Here is a 22,159-nt window from a genome sequence, read left to right on the forward strand (position 1 = left end):
ATCTACAGGCCAGTCAGTCTAACCTCAGTGGTGGGGAAATTATTGGAAGCAATTCTGAGAGACAGAATGAATCTGCATTTGGAGAGGCAGGGATTAAACAAGAACAGTTCAGGCAGAAACTGTTGGTAGAAGTGTCGAGAATCAGAGAGGGCCGGGGGTTTAATTAATGTGATCGGCAAAAGACCCAGCGACGCCATAATGAGAGACTTCTTTACCCAGCGTGCACTGGGTGCTCGGCCTGAGGGTGTGGTGCAGGCAGATCCAATTGTGGCTTTTCAAAGGGAACTAGATAGCTACCTGAACAAGAAGTAAATCGCAGAGCTACCGGGAAAGGGCAGGGGAGCAGGACTGGCTGAGTTGCTCTTACAGCGCAGGAAGACATGGCATGGAAACGAAGGGCTGAATGGCCTCTTTCTGTGCGACAGCCATTCTATAACTATAATAAATCTGATCATTTCTGGCTCGACACCAGAAATAAAAACTTTCTTTCAGGCAGCACGGTAGCACTGTGGATAGCACAATTGCTTCACAGCTCCAGGGTCCCAGGTTCGATTCCGGCTTGGGTCACTGTCTGTGCGGAGTCTGCACATCCTCCCCGTGTGTGCCTGGGTTTCCTCCGGGTGCTCCGGTTTCCTCCCACAGTCCAAAGATGTGCAGGTTAGGTGGATTGGCCATGATAAATTGCCCTTAGTGCCCAAAATTGCCCTTAGTGTTGGGTGGGGTTACTGGGTTATGGGGATGGGGTGGACGTGTTGACCTTGGATAGGGTGCTCTTTTCAAGAGTCAGTGCAGACTCGATGGACCGAATGGCCTCCTTCTGCACTGTAAATTCTATGAAAAATTCTATGAAGGGAAGCTGTCACCTCCACTGGTTCGGGCCTACACTCAGGCTCGACACCAGAAATAACAACTTTCCTTCACGGATGGGAAGCTGTCACCTCCACTGGTTCGGGCCTACACTCAGGTTCCCCAGTGGCCGGCTCATTGAGCTCCCTGGATTTGGGTTTGAGTTTATTGTCACGTGTACCGAGGTACAGTGAAAAGAACAGTCCAGACAGAGCATTCCATACATGAAAAACATGGACATACATAAATGCACAATGTAAATACATGGGCATGGCATTACGGAATGTAGCACTACTCAGGAGAGGAGGAGATCAGTTCAGTCCATCAGAGGGCCATTCAGGAATCTGGCAACAGTGGGGAAGAAGCTGTTTTTGAATCTGTTAGTGCGATTTCCCAGACTTTTGTATCTCCTGCCTGATGGAAGAAGTTGGAAGAAAGAATAACCCGGGTGGGAGGGGTCTTTGATCATGCTGCCCACTTTCCCAAGGCAGCAGGAGGTATAGACAGAGTCAGTGGATTGGAGGGAGGATCGTGTGATGGATTGGGCTGTGTTCACGACTCTCTGTAGTTTCCTACAGTCTTGGGCCGAGCAGCTGCCATACCAGGCTGTGATGCAGCCAGATAGGATGCTTTCCATGGTGCGTCTGTAAAAAAATCGGTAAGAGTCAATGTGGACATGCCGAATTTCCTTCGTTTCTTAAGGAAGTACAGGCGCTGTTGTACTTTCCTGGTCGTAGCATTGATGTGGGTGGACCAGGACAGATTGTTGATGATGTGCATACCCAGGAATTTGAAGCTGTCAACCATCTCCACCTCGGCCCCGTTGATGCAGACAGGGGTGTGTGCGATACTTTGATTCCTGAAGTCAATGACCAGCTCTTTAGTTTTGCTGGCATTGAGGGGGAGATTGTTGTCGTTACACCACGCCACTGGGTTCTCTATTCCCCCTCCTGTACTCTGACTTGACGTTGTTTGAGATCCGACCCGCTACGGTCGTGTAATCAGCAAACATGCAGATGGAGTTGGAGCTGAATTTTGCCACAGGGTCGCGTGTGTGTGTAGGGAGTAACTGCATGAGACTTGTATCAACTATTTAAAGTGAAATTTACCTCTTGATTTCAAGTATCCTTTGCCTGTTAATTAAGGTTTGAGTTTTGGTGGTTTTAGTTGGGTTGTTCCAGTCACAGCTTTAAAAAGTTAAACCTTGTCCGCCGGTTTTCTCTCTGTTGGCATCATTGGGACTCTTTTTTACAAGTGATCTGCCTCTAGGTCAGGGGTGGGAAAACTACGGCCCGCCAAAGGTATTTCTGCGGCCCACCAAGTCATTAAAAAAAAAATTATTTATTTTTTTATTTATTTATTTTTTTTTTTAAGGTTAATGGGGGGGGGGGCTGTTGGGTTACTTACTGGTATAGGGTGGATACGTTGACTTGAGTAGGGTGATCATTGCTCGGCACAACGTCGAGGGCCGAAGGGCCTGTTCTGTGCTGTACTGTTCTATGTTCTATATGAGGCGCCCAGAATCATAACCGGGTGAAGTAATTATTTTACTTAATATACTATGCGGCCCTTTGTGAATTGTGAATTTCTGAATGTGGCCCTTGCACGGAAAAGTTTGCCCACCCCTGCTCTAGGTGGATCAGTTATCTGACTGTTGTGACGTTCACTGCAGTGTTACATAGCCGCTGATACATTTACAGAAAATGTTCCGGCCCCTCCCGCTGTGGGATCTTCTGATTCCGCTGATAGTGGCCTCCAGCCGCGGATTCATCGGAACTTGGGGGCGTGAGCCACGAAAAGAGCCGCTGACGTCGGCGGGACGAGAACATTTGAGAGATTTGAAAGAGGAGTACAAGACTGCCAATGGTGCAGATAAGGTGGACAAAGCAAAGCTGTTCCCAGGAGCTGATGGTACAAAGGCTAAGGGACAGAGGTTTAAGGTTTTAGGCCAGAGATGTAGGAGGATATGAGGAAGAGCTTCTTCATGTAGCGAATGGTAAAGATCTGAAACTCACTGGCGATACGATTGGTGAAAGCGGAGACGGTGAATGATTTCAAACGGAAATTGGATGGATGGGCACTAGAGGAAAGCAAACCTGCAGGGGCAAAGTGGGTGGGGAGTGGGACTGACTGGATTGTCCCGAAGAAAGACTGCATGGACTCAGTGGGCCGATTGGCCTCCTTCTGTGCGGGAATGACTCTTATGGCTTTGACTCTAAAGCCATGAACTTTGACTTATTTTAAATCTTCAAATGATTTGAAGAGCTGAAGAGCCTCCAGTGGATAATATCTAATGCCTCAATTTGAAAGCACCTCACCTGAGGAAGGAGCTGCGCTCCGAAAGCTCGTGTTTGAAACAAACCTGTTGGACTTTAACCTGGTGGTGTAGGACTTCTTACTGTGCTCACCCCAGTCCAACGCCGGCATCTCCACATCAATTTGAAAGAGCAACCCTTTACGCAAACCACTTCCATTTTCAACCAATGCACAGAAAAAGAGGATTTTTAATCCAAACGTTTAAATAGTTATAGAGTGAGAAATTTGACCAAATAAAGTGATTGGGTCCCTCAGCACTGGGTCCAATCCAGTCAACTTCCGACTCCAATCACAGACCAGGCGACTCTCCCTGAAAGAGGCAGCATCTTCCAAGAGGCAGGGGAAGACTAAGGAAAGGTCATTTGGCAAATGTGGGGGGGAGAACAACTTGAAAATTTCCCCCTGAGGCCCTGGGGTAATGAAGCAAGGCCCATGGAAACCCGGGTTCCCTCAGCCTCATCGCAACCTGAATGGGGATTTCCCAATTGACACAGTCCATGGCAGCCTCAGATTGATGAAGTGCTTCGACCCACGGCTATGGCGCTTACTGAGGACACTGGAATTTATTCCGTCCGTTACCTTTCATCCACTGAGTAGGCAGGGATGGGGTGGAATCTGGCTTGATGGAGGTGACCGGTCAATTGCTTCAGGTTAAATGGCCAAGAGAGAGCGGAATACGTGTCACGTCTTTTCGTCCGACGTCACTTCGTCCAACGACACTTCGTCCACGTCTTTTGGTCCAACGTCTTTTTGTCCGCCCGTCTTTTGGTCCAACGTCACTTCGTCCAATTATCCAATTACAAATTAACTCCGTATAAAACCATTTAATTGATAAAATGCAAGTACAATACAGCAAGTGAATTTAATTGCTAAAATGCAAGTAATTGATAAAATGCAAGTAAAATGCAAGTTGAAAAATGCAGTTAAAAAGTTAAAAAATCTAAAAATGCAGTTAAAAAATCTAAAAGTTTACTAATTACTTAAAATTCCCGAAATTACTTAAAATTGATGTAAATTGTAAATTCCCGAAATTCCCTAAAAGTTAATAATACCTGCAATGTATGCCCCACATTCTCGAAATGTCTCCATTCTTTGTTTATCTGATGCCTAGTCTTTTTCAGGTTTAAAGCTCTTCGGATATATTGTAGAATATCCCGAAATTACTTAAAATTGATGTAAATTGTAAATTCCCAAAATTCCCTAAAAGTTAGATTTCCAGAACTGTACCCGAGAGAGAATAATGGGGAGAGGACAAGATGATTTGATATTCTACAATTCCGACAGACACAGATATAAGTGGGAGTCTAATTGGATTTAGACAATGAGTGCAGTTCTGAAAGAAGCAGATTTAAACTCGATTTTCGTCGAGTGATTAAAACCTCTGGTTGGCAGTGGGTTCTGACATTACAGGTCTGAAATGATCAAATATTCCATCAGATACAATGGCTCTCATCACGCTGGAGAATACATGGGTGAATATCCTGCAGCTTATCTTAATAATGTCTGGAGATCAAGCAGCACAAATGCAGAACTCAACCTCAAGAGGCGAAATAGGTGGAGAGGATCCTTGAGCAGTAACATTGAAAAACTAAATTAAACTATTTGTAATTGGATAATTGGACGAAGTGACGTTGGACCAAAAGACGGGCGGACAAAAAGACGTTGGACCAAAAGACGTGGACGAAGTGTCGTTGGACGAAATGACGTCGGACGAAAAGACATAGCACCAGCGGAATACACACCTTTCGCTCATATTCAGTCACGTGCAAAGATTTGCTGCGCAACATTCGATGCATGTCCAAAGAAAGAGAAAAGCGAACCCCCAGGACAAGACAAATACTGTATCGGATGCTGGATTAAAGCGATTAAGCACCAACTCATTATATCGGGGTGATATTTGTCATATTGTAACATTGGTTACAGTCTGATTCAGTCACGTTGATAAATCGGAAATGTTGAAATGTTCTCTTTGGAGACGAGAAGGTTGGGAGGAGTTTTGATCGAGGTTTTCGAAATCATAAGGGGTCTGGGCAGGGTCGATTGGGAGAAACTGTTCCCATTGGTGAAAGGTTGGAGAATGGGAGGGTAATTGGCAAATGGGGCAATGGAGACAGGAGGAGAAACCTTTGCACGCAGCGAGTGGTTGAGAACTGGAAGGTGCTGCCTGAGAGTGTGGTGGGGGTGGGTTCAATCGAGAGGTTCGATCGAGACATTCAAGAGAGAATTGGATTGTTATGTGAAAAGGAATAAGGAAGAATGTGCAGGGTTATGGGGAGAAGGCAAAGGAATGGGACTAAGTTACTTGCTCACTTGGAGAGCCGGTACAGATACGATGGACTGAATGGCCTCCTTCTGCGATGTAACAATTCTGTAATTCTGATGGAATGTTTATTATCGCATTGTGCTGATCCATTGCGTTATCTATTAAGTCTGGTCCCAAGGTCATTGAAAATCAAATTGGCATCCGACATTCAATAGGGAGTCATTTAAAATTGAAACCAAATGCCTCATGGGATGGGATCTGCTGCTATTTTACAGCCAACCTGGTGTTACTTTCCAGTCTCTTATCATAAGAAAATAAGGAAAAGAGCTGGTTTAAACAATTTGTATTTATATTGTGGATATTCAAAGTAAAGTATAAGTTTATGTTTAATTTGTGTTTCTGCACCTGTGTGCTAATAAGGGGTTAAATGTCTAGTTAGCTGATGGTAAACAAAAGTGCTTGAATGTCTGTGGATTTTGGTTTCACTTTAAACTGTGCCTGCATTGTAATTGAATGTTTGCGCCATAAAAGCAATTATAGAGGTTAAAAACTAAGCTGTTGCTTAGCAACCAGGACCCACACTGAAGAGAAGCATTTGGATTCAGTTGAGAAGAAAGCAGGTCAATGGAGTAAGTGGCAGAAAGCAAATTCCAGAAGCTAAAGAACAAACAGCTCGAGAAACCAGGGGGATGAAAAGAAAAGTCCCAGGAAGATTGAGGTCAAAGGAACAAAAAACTGGAGTATGAAGAAGGTACTGTTCACTGAAATTGGAGAATGCGGCAGAGAAAGAGGATCCCAGTTAAAGAAGGAGCTGAAAGGTGCAGACCTGGAGAAGTTGGCTCGTGAGAAGCCAGGTATCTGAAGTAATCCTACGGTGACACCTTAATAGAGCCTGTGAAGCAATGGTGTTCTGTTGGCATGGCTGGGTACCTGAGAGATTGTGCGGTAGCTTGAATGCACGTGGTGACCCAAGACAGAGGAATACTGAAAGGAGAGGTCATAATCCTGGATGTGGGTCCTTGGTGAAGGCAGCTGAGAGAAAAGATTTGAATGGGAGAAAATTGCACGGCGTGTTCTTTTGAGGGTGGAGTTTGGAAACACTTGTGTGGAGGTCAGGGTTCCAGGGAGACCAGTTGGTTTACAGTGTGACAAATATCTCTCGAAATTTGATGGGAAATCTATTGAAGTTGAATTGGGTGGCATTGGTGACTTGGTTGAAGAGTGTGGTGTGTCTGACCACATCTCGTCTAGTGGTTTACATGGACTGTGTGCTCACTGAGAATATTTTTTTAATATAAATTTAGAGTACCCAATTCATGTTTTCCAATCAAGGGGCAATTTAGCATGGCCAATCCACCTAACCTGCACATTTTAGGGTTAGAATTAGAATTAGAACAGTACAGCACAGAACAGGCCCTTCGGCCCTCAATGTTGTGCCGAGCAATGATCACCCTACTCAAGCCCACGTATCCACCCTATACCAGTAACCCAACAACCCCCATTAACATTATTTTTTTCTTAGGACACTAAGGGCAATTTAGACTGGCCAATCCACCTAACCCGCACATCTTTGGACTGTGGGAGGAAACCGGAGCACCCGGAGGAAACCCACGCACACAGGGGGAGGACGTGCAGACTCCGCACAGACAGTGATCCAGCCGGGAATCGAACCTGGGACCCTGGAGCTGTGAAGCATTGATGCTAACCACCATGCTACCGTGCTTGGCCACAGACTGCTTTTCCCTTTCAGAGGGGGAGCTGTGGGGGCGAAACCCACACAGACACGGGGAGAATGTGCAAACTCCTCACGGACAGTGACCTAGAGCCGGGATCGAACCTGGGACCTCGGCGCCGTGAGGCAGCAGGGCTAACCCGTTGCCACCATGCTGCCCCCTCACAGAGAATATTAAAGTATAAGATATTTTGTAACTTGTGCAATCCTTATAGATCTGTGTGTAGGTGTAGTGGGAGTAAAGGAGTGCCGTGGAGTTGTTAATCTTTTCTCATTCAGTAAATGTTTTATTATTTTGTTCAAAGTTAATCAGCAGTTCTGTGACTCAGTTCATCCACGTCTCTGAACAAAAAAATAACAGTTACGACCTATTGAGCCAGGGATACACCCTGTGATATAGCTGTCCAGTAGTAACAGCAGCTGGGATTGTAACATAATGGAACGTGACTGTTTAACAGGCTAGTGTGTCTCAGGGCCGGTTTAGATCAGTTGGCTAGATGGTTGGTTGGTGATGCAGTACGAGTCCAACAGCGTGGGTTCAATTGCGGCTGAGGTTATTCATGAAGGCCCCGCCTTCTCAAGCTTGCCCCTCGCCTGAGGTGTGGTGACCCTCAGGTTAAACCACCACCAGTCAGCTCCCCCTCTGAAAGGGAAAAGCAGCCTGTGGTCATCTGGGACTATGGCGACTGTTAGAACCTGCCTGGATCCTATTGGCTGGGGACAATTGGTTACCCCAAGATCCTCGAGGAATGCGAGCTCCCCCAATGAGGGACGGGTGGTGGGGCAATCATTAACAGTGCAGCTGTATAAATAGAACAGGCCAGTGTGCTACCGGCTAGAGACTGAATCAGTAGTGAGCTGCTGGTACTGTGCACATATTATTGTAAATAAAGTTACTTTCTGTTTGACTCCACAAACTTGTGTTTGATTCTACTTGGCCCTCACAATAGCGACTTTACTTTTTTACTAGTGTCTTCCATGAAGGTTAAATATAGATTTGCTACATCTATGAGATGTTCCAGTGATGAAGTTGGTAGTCAGCTGGGTTTATTACAGTGACACATTTACAATAGAAACATTCCATTATTCTACTGAGATTGCACCCGCCTTGTTACAAATTGATAAAAAGCACCTTGCCGTCTTCCCTTTTGCGCCGAATAATATGATGCTGTTAAAGTGCTGGTCTAACTGCCTGTGTTCCTTCACTTTAACCTGGTCGCTGGCAGAACATCTAAAAGTAATTTTGCATCTTTTACAGGGACATAAAGGACCCCCAGGACCGAAAGGACCACCTGGCCCCAAAGGTGAAAAGGTAAAATCGCCTCATTATTAAAGCCAGCTCTTAATGACGCTGCGGCGAAGTCTCCATCGAGTTAAATTGTGCTATTGGCAGCAAGGGAAAGACTGGGGAGTGAATTGTACACCAGGCTCGGCAACCCTCAGCTGTCGCCCGAGCCGATTCAGTTTATACAACTCGATTGCATTCAATGACCTGTGTGTATCGGTCATCTCAATGACACATGCCTGGGCCCCCCCCCCCCCCCCATCTCTTTCAGCCAGCCAATTAAATCATTAAACAAAACCCTTTGCTAACTCCGCCAGCGTCTCATTCTGTACGCACCGACGGGACTGCCTGCAGCCGCACACATCTGGAAATGAGTTCGAGCAGTGAAGGCAGAGCCGAATGAAAGATGAAACAGTCTTTCTGTCCAGAGGATGGTCGATCGTTGTTTTATATTTTCTACAGGCCTGTAAAGGCCTCCAAATCTCCAGTGCTCAGCGATTCCCTTCCACCTCCCTCGAGGGGGGGGGGGGGGGCGAAGGCAAACATTTTAATTTATTTTCACTTGAATTTCATTCATGTAAATGTGTAGTTGCCTGTGGAGCGAGATGTTTTTGCACCTGTGATACTGTGTTCCTGAAATATGCTCAGATGTGGCCATGTCCAACATCTGTCCACGTTCACTGGGAATTTACATTTTCTTTATTATTTGTGCTCTGAATTGTGGCCTCCAAGAAGCGGCCATTCGGAAAATGGTTGGTCTGGCCAGATCTGGGCCGGGATACTCCCCTACCCAGCGGTGCGGGGGGTCCTGGCGTAGCGGAGTGGCGCCAACCACTCCGGCGTCGGGCCTCCCCAAAGGTGAAGAATTCTCCGCACCTTTAGGGGCTAGGCACGCGTCGGAGTGGTTGGCGCCACGCCGACTGGCGGCAAAACCGGCGCCAGCGGCCTTTGATGCCCGCCGCCCTGCACGGCCGAAAGGCCTTCGCCGGTTCGCAAATGCGCCGGTGCGTCAGCTACCGCTGACGTCACCACCGGCGCATGCGCGCTGAGGGATTCTCTTCCGACTCCGCCATGGTGGAGGCCGTGGCGGCGGCGGAAGAAAAAGAGTGCCCCCACGGAAACTGGCCCACCCGCCGATCAGTGGGCCCTGATCGCGGGCCTGGCCACCGCGGGTGCACTCCCCCCCCCCCGGGGTCCGATCGCATGGCGCCCCCTCCCAGGATCCCGGCGGCCCGCTCGCGCCGCCACCAGAGGTGGTTGAAACCACGGCGGCGGGAGAGGCCTCTCAGCGGCAGGACTTCGGCCCATCGCGGGCTGGAGAATCGCTGCGGGGGGCCCGCCAATTGGTGGGCCGTGATTCCCGCCCCCGCCAATTCCCGGGTGGCGGAGAATTTCTGCCACGGCGGGGGTGGGATTTTCGCCGGCCCCGGGCGATTCTCTGACCCTGCATGGGGGTCGGAGTATTTCGCCCCGATTTGTCAAAATAATTAAGACCAGCAGCACTGGTTCGATTCCCGTACCAGCCTCCCCGGACAGGTGCCGGAATGTGGCGACTAGGGGCTTTTCACAGTAACTTCATTGAAGCCTACTCGTGACAATAAGTAATTATTATATTATTCGAATGGTTGAATGGCTACAGCACAGAAGGAGACCTCACAGCCTCTTGGGTCTGTCGTAGCTCTCTGTGATTGTTCAGGAACCTTGAAAGTCGATGAGTTGGATTATTGAGTCTTCACCCTCGATCCTCCTGGGCAAATCTTTCTCCCCACAATCTCCACTTTGCATACATGGCCTCCCTAAGCCGCGGGGCCCTGCTGGTTGAGAGGTTGGGTCAGATTTCCGGCAGCGAATCCAACAACTGAATGGACAGATTCCAGCCCCCCTTGGCCCCCACCCCACCCCTCACCCCCTCCACCCCCACCCCAAGCAATGCTTCACCTTCCCTCTCTAATGCTTCCTTCCTCCATGTAACCCACCGCGTGTTTCAAGGTGGCAAAGGCAGCCCGCCATTGGCCAGAGGCAGGATCCTCTGGTCACACCGCGTGTCTACAGTACTTCCCACCCCCACCCCCCGCCGCTGGGAAACCCGCAGCCACCGGCTGCTCCGGAAAATCCCACCAGAAAGAACAGCCGGAGAATTCTGCCCATTGTGCCTCGATAATCCGTAGCTCGTATTTCCGTAGGAAATGCACAGCAAGATCCCACAACAACAATGTGATAATGACCAGATAATCTGGCTCTGTGATGTTGACTGAGGGATTAACATTGACCCAGGACACCAGGGATTATTATTTTTTTTAAATGGTGCCAGGGATCCTTCACCCCCCCCCCCCAACCCGCCTCCGCAGAGTTTCCGTCGGCTGCGACCAGGTGTGGACGGCGCCTTTTTAGAGCAGCCACGGGCCGGAGAATCGGTGGCCCGGCCGCATAGAGCGGCTCGCGACCGGCGCCAATGGCGGCGATTCTCCCCCCTGTGGAGAATCGCGCACCGGCCTGGCGCGGTTGGGGGGATTCTCCGGCCTGGCGCGGGGCTGGGATTCTCCGGCCTGGCACGGTTGGGGGGATTCTCCGGCCTGGCACGGTTGGGGGGATTCTCCGGCCTGGTGTGGTTGGGGGGATTCTCCGGCCTGGCGCGGGGCTGGGATTCTCCGGCCTGGCACGGTTGGGGGGATTCTCCGGCCTGGCACGGTTACGGGGATTCTCCGGCCTGGCACGGTTGGGGGGATTCTCCGGCCTGGCGCGGGGCTGGGAGAATCCCGCCCACCGTCTCCACCCCCACTACCCATGCGAGCAACAGGTTCCAGGTCATTAGCACTCGCTGAGTAAAAATGTTCTGCCTCACATCCCACCCCCACCCCCATTTCTCGCCTAGAACCCTAACTCTGTGTTCCCCACTCCTTGTTCTATCAGCTCCGAGCAACAGGTTTAACACCTCCGCTAAATCTCCTCTCGCCCTTTTCTGCTCTGTGGAGTATGTGACATTATCATAAATGTAAGAACTGCAAGGGTTAATGAAATATCTAACTCATCCACTAGAGGGAGGTAGATGTACAAGTATGTGAGCCATTGATGCGAAGCCTTCTGGGGGAGAGAAGGGAAGGAGATTGCTGGAGAACAGACTGAAGGAAAGATAGTGTGAGTGAGAGCAGATCATAGTTAATGTATAGTGTAGAGATTAGTAGTAGACGAGTGTAGATTATATGCTTATTATGAACTGTATATTATCTCGGAGTAAGTGCCGAATCCAAGTTAGTAGTGTTAATAAATTTATAGCTTTGTTTAAGTTCGAGCTATTTTATGGTCTTTGTGCGCCAACCGTCCTGAATTAAGCAACACAAAGAACACCACAGAGTACAGCTGCAACCACCATGGCTTTTGTCCTGGGCTACAATCAATTTGCAGAAGCGTTTAATTTAAACAGACCGATATCACCATGAAAACATGAAAATGCACTGAGACACACCTGCAGTCCTGTCAGGAGCCATGATATCATAGATTATCATAGAATTTACAGTGCACAAGGAGGCCATTCGGCCCATCGAGTCTGGAAAGAGCACCCTACCCAAGGTCAACACCTCCACCCTGTCCCCATAACCCAGTAACCCCACCCAACACTAAGGGCAATTTTGGACACTAAGGGCAATTTAGCACGGCCAATCCACCTAACCTGCACATCTTTGGACTGTGGGAGGAAACCGGAGCACCCGGAGGAAACCCACGCAGACACGGGGAGGACGTGCAGACTCCGCACAGACAGTGACCCAAGCCGGGAATCGAACCTGGGACCCTGGAGCTGTGAAGCGATTGTGCTATCCACAATGCTACCGTGCTGCCCCTTGATATGAGCCTGTTCATTCCCCTTCCAGAAAATAGAATCATATTACAGAAGTGGATGACGAAGGCCGTTATCACATTTGGAAAGCCAATGATTTGCTTTTGGCTTCAAGTAACATTCATTTTGTCGGCAGTTTTTGATCAAATTCAACAATGAAATGGGAGACAGGAGCAGCCAGCTGGGAGTTACCAAATATAGCAATTGTCCTTCTTTAAAGAAGTTATTGGGTTCATCAGAAGGAAAGGAAATGGAAAAAATCTATCCCTTAAACAAACTAGCTTTGGGTATAATTACTGCCGTTTTCCAATTGTTCTGCTGTTTGGAGTTTCCTTGTTTTAAAACTGAATGAGTTCTCCAGACTTGGCGGAAAGGAACTCAGTCCTGCGGTTCATTGCTGACTCACCTCTACATTATCTACGATTAAAAACAGACTCCGATCCAGCTGGATTCAACCCAGGGGAAACAAAGTCCCCATGATTCTCTAACAATCCTGAAGGTGGGAGCAACTGCCAAATCCTGACAGTCAGAATTAAATTGCTGTCTGCACACGAGCCGGAGAGAGAGATCCCATTTCACCGGGGAGATTAGGAAAGAAAATTGCTTCAGAACTGTCTGGAGTTCTGACTCACGAGGACCAGCGCCGTCTTTTCAGTAAAACCCGGAGGCTCGTTTGCCACCACGTGTTTCTTTTTGAAAAGACTAGTAGGATCGCAGAATGATGCACCACAGAAGGAGGCCATTCGGCCCACGGGGCCTGTGCTAGCTCTTTGAAAGGGCCACCCAATTAGCGGCATTCCCCAGTCCTTTCCCCTTAGCCCCGCAAGTTGATTTTGATTTTTATTCATTCATGGGGTGCGGGCAACGCTGGCTTGGCCAGCACTTATTGCCCAGCCCCAGCTGCCCTTCTGAAGGTGGCGGCGACTTATCTTCTTGAACTGCTGCAGTCTCGGAGATGTATGTACACCCACAGTGCTGTTAGGGCGGGAGGCCCAGCCACAGTTAAGGAATGGCCGATATATTTCCAAGTAGGATGGTGAGTGGCTTCAGGGGAACCTGCAGATAGCAGTGTTCCCCTGTGCCTGCTGCCCTTGTCCTTCGAGGTGATGGAAGTTTGGAAGGAGCCGGTTAAGAAACATTGGTGATTTGCTGCAGTGCATCTTGTAGACGGTACACACGGCTGCCACTGTACGTCAGTGGTGGGGGGAGTGAATGTTGAAGGTGGTGGAGGGGATGCCAATCAAGCGGGGCTCCTTTGTCCTGGATGGTGTCGAGCACCTCGAGTTTTGTCGGAGCTGCACTCATCCAGGGGAATGGGATTGTCGTCCATCACACTCTTGATTTACGCCTTATAGATGGTGGTTATCTTTAAGTCATCTTTGTCTACAGGAATAGTGCCAGAAGACTGGAGGATAGCAAATGTTGTCCCCTTGTTCAAGAAGGGGAGTAGAGATAACCCCGGTAACTATAGACCAGTGAGCCTTACTTCTGTTGTGGGAAAAGTCTTGGAAAGGTTTATAAGAGATAGGATGTATAATCATCTGGAAAGGAATAATTTGATTAGAGATAGTCAACATGGTTTTGTGAAGGGTAGGTCGTGCCTCACAAACCTCATTGAGTTCTTCAAGAAGGTGACCAAACAGGTGGATGAGGGTAAAGCAGTTGATGTGGTGTATTTGGATTTCAGTAAAGCATTTGATAAGGTTCCCCATGGTAGGCTATTGCAGAAATACAGAGGCATGGGATTCAGGGTGATTTAGCAGTTTGGATCAGAAATTGGCTAGCTGAAAGAAGACAAAGGGTGGTGGTTGATAGGAAATGTTCTGACTGGTGTCCAGTTACTAGTGGTGTACCACAAGGATCTGTTTTGGGGCCGCTGCTGTTTGTCATTTTTATAAATGACCTGGAGGAGGGCGTAGAAGGATGGGTGAGTAAATTTGCAGATGACACTAAAGTCGGTGGAGTTGTGGACAGTGCAGAAGGATGTTACAAGTTACAGAGGGACATAGATAAGCTGCAGAGCTGGGCTGACAGGTGGCAAATGGAGTGTAATGCAGAAACGTGTGAGGTGATTCATTTTGGAAGGAATAACAGGAGTACTGGGCTAATGGTAAGATTCTTGGTAGTGTGGACGAGCAGAGAGATCTTGGTGTCCATGTCCATAGATCCCTGAAAGTTGCCACACAGGTTGAGAGGGTTGTTAAGAAGGTGTACGGTGTGTTAGCTTTTATTGGTCGAGGAATTGGGTTTCGGAGCCATGAGGTCACGTTGCAGTTGTACAAAACTCTGGTGCGGCCGCATTTGGAGTATTTCGTGCAGTTCTGGTCGCCGCATTATAGGGAGGATGTGGAAGCTTTGGAAAGGGTGCAGAGGAGATTTACCAGGATGTTGCCTGGTATGGAGGGAAGATCTTATGAGGAAAGGCTGAAAGACTTGAGGCTGTTTTCATTAGAGAGAAGAAGGTTAAGAGGTGGCTTAATTGAGGCATACAAGATGATCAGAGGATTAGATAGGGTGGACATTGAGAGCCTTTTTCCTCGGATGGTGATGTCGAGCACGAGGGGACATAGCTTTAAATTGAGGGGAGATAGATATAGGACAGATGTCAGAGGTAGGTTCTTTACTCAGAGAGTAGTAAGGGCGTGGAATGCCCTGCCTGCAACAGTAGTGGACTCGCCAACACTAAACGCATTCAAATGGTCATTGGATAGACATATGGACGATAAGGGAATAGTGTAGAGCGACTTTAGAGGGGTTTCACAGGTCAGCGCAACATCGAGGGTCGGAGGGCCTGTACTGCGCTGTAATGTTCTATGACAGGCTTTGAGGATTCGGGGCAATGTCTTCTCTAAGTTGTGATGATGCAGAGTCAGTGTCTACAGCACTCCTTCAGTACTGCGCTGCTGCGTCTGGAGTCCTCAAGTCAAATATCTCAGGCCCCGACACCCTCTATCCACGGCATCACCTTGGGCACGATCGAGTGGCCTCATCTCTAACGCGGTCTCGCGAGCCGTTGCAATCTGGATCTCGCCCAGCGAGGGTGAGAGCCAGTGTAAAATATTTCAGTGAGCCATGATGCTCATTTGAATATGTTAGCACCTGATTCTCCTGCCACTGGGCAGGGTGGGACCCTGGCACTCCTGATGTCACCCGGGCACCTTGGCAGTGCCACCCGGTGCCTGGGTGGTACTGCCAGGGTGCCGGGGCACTGCCAGAGTGCCAGGCCGGCAGTGTCAAGGGTGCCGGTGTTAGCGATCGGGCTCGGGGCGCATTGCGCCTAAGAGGTGAGGCTTAAGGACCCCCTAAGATGTAGGTTGGGGGGGGGGGGGGGGGGGGGGTCCGGAGACGATGGAATCCCTGAGGGGGAGTCAAAGGACTGGGGCGGCATTCCTGACCAAGGCCTGAAAAAAACCCAGCTCAAAACGGCACTCTGTTTTTTGTGCGTTAAATCGGGCCCTTTATTTTAAAACCATTGGCTTCAATCTTCACAGCTCTCTAATCTGGCACTCTTTCAAATGCTTATTGAATGCCCAAATAATCTTCAACTATATTCCCTTAGCCTGTCCACCCAATGATCTCTTCACCCAACTGAATCAAGCAGAACATACCTTTAACAAGTTCACGTTGACCATCTTTAAGTAGCTCACACCTATCTCCGCACTCAGTAATGTTACCTCTTATCCTGATCTCTCTCAGTTTTTGTAGACGCTATACAGTGACCTGGCTGGGGACAGAAACATTTTAGCTTTCTGCTTCCATTTAAAGATCATTTCTGTGAAATGTGCCGCCATAAATAAATTTTTGTGGAAATTACCACGACCAGGAGTAGTGCCATTCTTTTTCCACAGAATATTGGGTATGTTACTAATCAAATTAGTCTTCTGTCCCAGGGTGAACAAGGGGATGATGGGAAGGTCGAAGGTCCTGCTGGTCCAACCGGAGACAGGGTAAGTGTCATTTTGAAAAAAAAAAAAATCTTTGTTAAATATAATTAATTAAACGCGTTCAATATTCTCCCTTTAATTTTACATTCAATGACTCTCAAAACAAGGCGGTGATCATCCTTTTTCATGGCCTTATCTACATTGCTATCTTCTTTAATAACTTATGTATCTACACACCAGACCCATCTGATCCATCGTTGCATTTAACATTTGTATTATTTCCAAAGTATGTTACTTTCCGTTCCTTTGCATTGAATTGCATCTGCCCCTTATCTCCCCACCCTGCTACCCTATCTCTGTCTTCCTGCAATTTTTCCTACGTAAGCAAAACACTGGAAATCTGCGATTAAAAACAGAAAATGCTGGAAATACTCAGCCGCTCGGGCAGCATCTGTGGGGAGAGAAACTGGGCTCATGGCCAGTGTTTATTGGAGGTGATAGGAGTGTCGGCTGCTGGCTGAGCTGCCGGTGAGGGCCCATGGACATCTTTTTGGAAATGCCCATGGAATTCAGTGGCGAAGAATGGGGCAATTGAGTCCTGGGATCAGCAATCCTGGGGCAGGAACCCCCCCCCCCCCCCCCCCCCCAATTAATTACCTTCTGATTAATTCCCTTCAACTCCAGCTAGAGGGAGTCAGACTCAAAGACACGTAAATGGATTTTCGAGTCATAAAGCCATAGAGATTTTACAGACTGGAAAGAGGCCCTTGGTGTCTGCTCTGGCTATCAGGCACCTTTCTAGTCTAATCCCATTTTCCAGCCACTTTGTCCATATCCTTGCACGCTGTGACATTTCAATCGCTCATCTAAATGCTTCCTCAATGTTGTGAGGGTTCCCGCCTCCACCGCCCTTTCCTCAAATCCCCTCTAAACTTCCTGCTCCTTACTTTAAATCTAAGCTTCCTGGTTATTGACCCCTCTGCTAAGGGGGAAAGTTCCTTCCTATCGACCATACCTTACGCCCCTCATAATCTCATACACCGATCATACCCTCCCCTTCATAATCTCATACACTTCGAATCATTCCCCCCCCCCCCCACCGCAGCCTGGTCTGTCCGAAGGAAAACAGCCCCCAGCCTAACCAGCCTCTCTTGATAGCAGAAACACTCCAGCCCACTGACAGCATCCTGGCGAATCTCTTCTGCCCCCTCTGCAATACAGTCACATCCTTTGCTTGCTGAGTCCCACTCAAACCTCAGCTAAGAGAATGAAACCAGCCTTATTCATAGAATATAGAACAGTACAGCACAGAACAGGCCCTTCGGCCCTCGATGTTCTGCCGAGACTTGTCCGAAACCGAGATCAAGCTATCCCACGCCCCGTCATTCTGGTGTGCTCCACGTGCCTATCCAATAACCGCTTGAAAGTTCCTAAAGTGTCCGACTCCACTATCACAGCAGGCAGTCCATTCCACACCCTAACCACTCTCTGAGTAAAGAACCTACCTCGGACATCCCTCCTATATCTCCCACCTTGAACCTTATAGTTATGCCCCCTTGTAACAGCTACATCCACCCGAGGAAATAGTCTCTGAACGTCCACTCTATCTATCCCCCTCATCATCTTATACACCTCTAATAAGTCGCCTCTCACCCTCCTCCGCTCCAAAGAGAAAAGCCTTAACTCTCTCAACCTTTCCTCATAAGACCTACCCTCCAATCCAGGCAGCATCCTGGTAAATCTCCTTTGCACCCTTTCCAATGCTTCCACATCCCTCCTGTAGTGAGGTGACCAGAACTGCACACAATACTCCAAATGTGGTCTCACCAGGGTCATGTATAGTTGCAGCATAACCCCGCGGCTCTTAAACTCAAGCCCACTGTTAATAAACGCAAACACACTATAGGCCTTATTCACGGCTCTATCCACTTGAGTGACAAAGAATTGGCCTGGCACAATTATTTCTGGCACAATTATTCCTGGCACAATTACTTACAACGGGTGTTATCTAGTTTGTAATTTTCCTGACGATTATATGAGTCCACTGAAGTTCCACAATGAATACTCCCACACCATAAAGGAACAGGACTCAGGTCGGTCAGTCTTTGATGCGGAAGTCTAAACGAGACAAATTTAAAGTTTGAAGTAAACACAAATTTATTGTAAGAAGAAAGCATACAATTTGGCATAAATTCCTGACCAAAAACACCCCGATTAATAAAAAAATTGCCGATATTAACCTTCAGGTGCTGCCAATCCAGTGTTTTCAAAAAGAGGTTAAAGAATGATATCCATCAAATATTAAAGTAGGATTGCCTTTGTTTCTGTGTCAGTGAAACTTCTGAGATTCAGAACAGATCTAAAGCCAATTTAAACAGCCAAACAAATCTGAAACGATTTTCACAGAATTTACAATGCAGAACATAGAACATTACAGCGCAGTACAGGCCCTTCGGCCCTCGATGTTGCGCTGACCTGTGAAACCAATCTAAGCCCATCTACACTATTCCCTTATCCATGTGTTTATCCAATGACCATTTAAATGCCCTTAATGTTGGCGAGTCCACTACTGTTGCAGGCAGGGCATTCCACGCCCTTACATTCCATTCGGCCCATCGAGTCTGCACCGGCCCCTGGAAAGAGCATCCTACTTAAGCCTACACTACACTAAAGCAGTAACCCCACCTAACCCTTTTTGGGCAATTTATCATGGCCAATCCACCTAACCTGCCCATCTTTGGACAGTGGGAGAAAACCGGAGCACCCAGAGGAAACCCACGCTGACTGGGCTGTTGCTTGGGAGGTGCAGATGACAGCCGGAATATGCACAAGTCTTCCTCGGTACTCCTGCAGGGGGTATAGTGGAAGTGCACTGAAGGAACGTGGGTTACAATGTCTATCTCAGCCGGGAGCGTACCAAATGCAGGAGGGCCTTATCTCCCCCCCCCCCCCCCCCCCCCCCCCCCCCCCCCCCCCGGCCCCCCGTGGTGCAGCACTTGATTGGCACATGTACAGTTATATGATCAAACCTTTAATAACTGAAGTGGCAAAGTTGACCGAGACTAGATTGGGCATCATCTCCACGAGGATTGAGAGGAATCTAGACCCTTCTGCTAGCTTCTGTATATCGCCGGTCATATCCCCAAAGTCATGCCCTAAATCTGATCTTCATTCAGTGAATTGATGCAAACTAATCCGAGCTGCATTCAGCCTGTTGGGTAACATCAGCGGTGAATCACAGAGGCAGCTCACTTTCCAATTGTGAAATTGTTACCAGAACGCCCGGGGCCAGCGCACGTCCAACTCTCAACAGATGCGCTTTAGATGACTTCTAGCCAAGGTTCTCATTAATCGCAAACTATGAATAATGTACTTAACTCTTGCCATCTTGTGCTGGACTTGACAGTTATCTATGTACTCAGCCACTCTGGATCAGGACCCCAGCCGTTAGCGGAATAGACATTCACTGCAATGTCTGCAAACTGACCGTCGGAAAACATAGCAAGAAGCAGGACATATAAAGACTTGCATTTAGGTAGCACCTTTCACAATCCACTGGGCTCAACGTGCTTTCCAGCCAATGGGGAGCAATCACTGTTGGGAGGCGGAAAACACAGCAGCCCATTTGCGCACAGTAAGATTCCACACGCAGCGGGGGGAAAAAGACTCGCATTTATACTTTGATGTCTCAAAGCAATAAATGGTTACTGAAGTACCTTTGAAGTGTGCCGCTGTTGTTATGTTGGAAACGTGGCAGCCAATTTGGGCACAGCAACATCCACCAAACAGCAAATTTGAAAATGATCAGATAATCTGTTTTTAGGATGTTCATTGAGGGATAAATATTGACCTTCAGACCATAAGACATAGGAGCAGAATTAGGCCACTCGGCCCATCGAGTCTGCTCTGCTATTCAATCATGGCTGATATTTTTCTCATCCCCATTCTCCTGCCTTCTCCCCATAACCCCTGATCCCCTTATTAATCCAGAACCTATCTATGTCTTAGAGACAGTGAATTGGCCTCCACAGCCTTCTGCGGCAAAGAGTTCCACAGATTCACCCCCCCTCTGGCTGAAGAAATCCCTCCTCATCTCTGTTTTAAAGGATCGTCCCTTTAGTCTGAGATTGTGTCCTCTGGTTCTAGTTATTCCTACAAGTGGAAACATCCTCTCCACGCCCACTGGAAAGGCAGGGCAGCACTCCCTCAGCACTGCCCCGGAGCCCCGGCCTAGCCCTTTGTGCTCAAGTCCTGGAGTGGAATTGAACTCAGAATCTTCTGGCTCAGAGACATGAGTGCCACCAACCAATCCAGAACTGACACCCCGACAGAAGTAAAGTTAAAACAAAAAAATCTTGGGCGGCACAGTGACGCAGTGGTTAGCCCTGCTGCCTCACGGCGCTGAGGACCCGGGTTCGATCCCGGCTCTGGGTCACTGTCCGTGTAGAGTTTGCACATCCTCCCCATGTCTGCGTGGGCCTCACCCCCACCCCCAAAATATGTATGGTAGGTGGATTGGTCAGGCTAAATTGGCCCTTAATTAGAAAAATTAGAATTGGATACTCCTAAATTTATTTTAAAAAACAACATGAAATTCCAAACTCCGCGCATCAATACGGATTTTCAGACTCAAGGAACAAGAGCTGGGATAGGCCATTTGACCCTTCGAGCCTGCTCCATCATTCAAGGTGGGCCATCTGCCTCAACGTTCCTCTCCAACACTATTCCCGTATCCTTAATCCCTCAGTACCCAAAAATCTATTAACATCTGCCTGGAATCTAAAAAACTGAACATCCCCGGGTAGCAATTTCAAATAGTTCCATCCCTCGGAATGAAGAAATTTCCCCTATTCTCAGTTCTAAACAGGAAATCTGTGTTCTGGGACTGTGATCCGTGTTTTAGATTCACCAGCCAGGGGGAACAATTCCTCAGCATCTACCCTGTCAAGCTCCTGTGTTTCAAAATGCATCACCTCACATTCTTCTCGGTTCCTGAGCATATTGCTAGTTGTGAAAGAGGAGAACGAAAACTCAACTAACCAAAAGTCCGCTTGTCTTATTTTTGCAGGGCCCTGTTGGGGATCGAGGAGACAGAGGCGAGCCTGGAGACCCTGGTTATATTGTACGTTATCAACCATTCCTCTCAGTATCGTCCTGTCCCACCCTCCTGTTCAAGTGGCCACTCCTACCTGCATCTTGCGCCAGCAAACGGCTGTCACTCAAGGCACAGTTTTCCATGACTTAAATAGCCAGTGAAGCTTTTACAGTTAAATAGCCAGTGAAGCTTTTACAGTTAAATAGCCAGTAAAGCTTTTACAGTGAAATAGCCAATGAAGCTTTTACAGTTAAATAGCCAGTGAAGCTTTTACAGTTAAATAGCCAGTGAAGCTTTTACAGTTAAATAGCCAGTGAAGCTTTTACAGTTAAATAGCCAGTGAAACTTTTACAGTTAAATAGCCAGTGAAGCTTTTACAGTTAAATAGCCAGTGAAACTTTTACAGTTAAATAGCCAGTGAAGCTTTTACAGTTAAATAGCCAGTGAAGCTTTTACAGTTAAATAGCCAGTGAAGCTTTTACAGTTAAATAGCCAGCGAAGCTTTTACAGTTAAATAGCCAGCGAAGCTTTTACAGTTAAATAGCCAGTGAAGCTTCTACAGTTAAATAGCCAGCGAAGCTTTTACAGTTAAATAGCCAGCGAAGCTTTTACAGTTAAATAGCCAGTGAAGCTTCTACAGTTAAATAGCCAGCGAAGCTTTTACAGTTAAATAGCCAGTGAAGCTTTTACAGTTAAATAGCCAGTGAAGCTTTTACAGTTAAATAGCCAGTGAAGCTTTTACAGTTAAATAGCCAGTGAAGCTTTTACAGTTAAATAGCCAGTGAAGCTTTTACAGTTAAATAGCCAGTGAAGCTTTTACAGTTAAATAGCCAGTGAAGCTTGTACAGTTAAATAGCCAGTGAAGCTTTTACAGTTAAATAGCCAGTGAAGCTTTTACAGGGGCAG

The 22,159-nt window shown here is 47.8% G+C and overlaps 1 protein-coding gene across 2 annotated transcripts in view; it reads left to right on the forward strand.

Annotated features, from left to right (window-relative positions):
- LOC119955649 (collagen alpha-1(XXVII) chain B-like) overlaps nucleotides 1–22,159 on the forward strand; it is a 605,839-nt gene that overhangs the window by 518,192 nt on the left and 65,488 nt on the right. For both annotated transcript variants that reach the window (XM_038782071.1, XM_038782070.1), the window contains exons 41-43: nucleotides 8,416–8,469; nucleotides 16,165–16,221; nucleotides 21,227–21,280. In XM_038782071.1, the coding sequence (XP_038637999.1) occupies nucleotides 8,416–8,469; nucleotides 16,165–16,221; nucleotides 21,227–21,280 (165 nt within the window). The remainder of the gene's footprint in view (nucleotides 1–8,415; nucleotides 8,470–16,164; nucleotides 16,222–21,226; nucleotides 21,281–22,159) is intronic.

Source organism: Scyliorhinus canicula, chromosome 21 (assembly GCF_902713615.1).
Source record: "Scyliorhinus canicula chromosome 21, sScyCan1.1, whole genome shotgun sequence".
In the NCBI taxonomy this organism is placed as follows: Eukaryota; Metazoa; Chordata; class Chondrichthyes; order Carcharhiniformes; family Scyliorhinidae; genus Scyliorhinus; species Scyliorhinus canicula.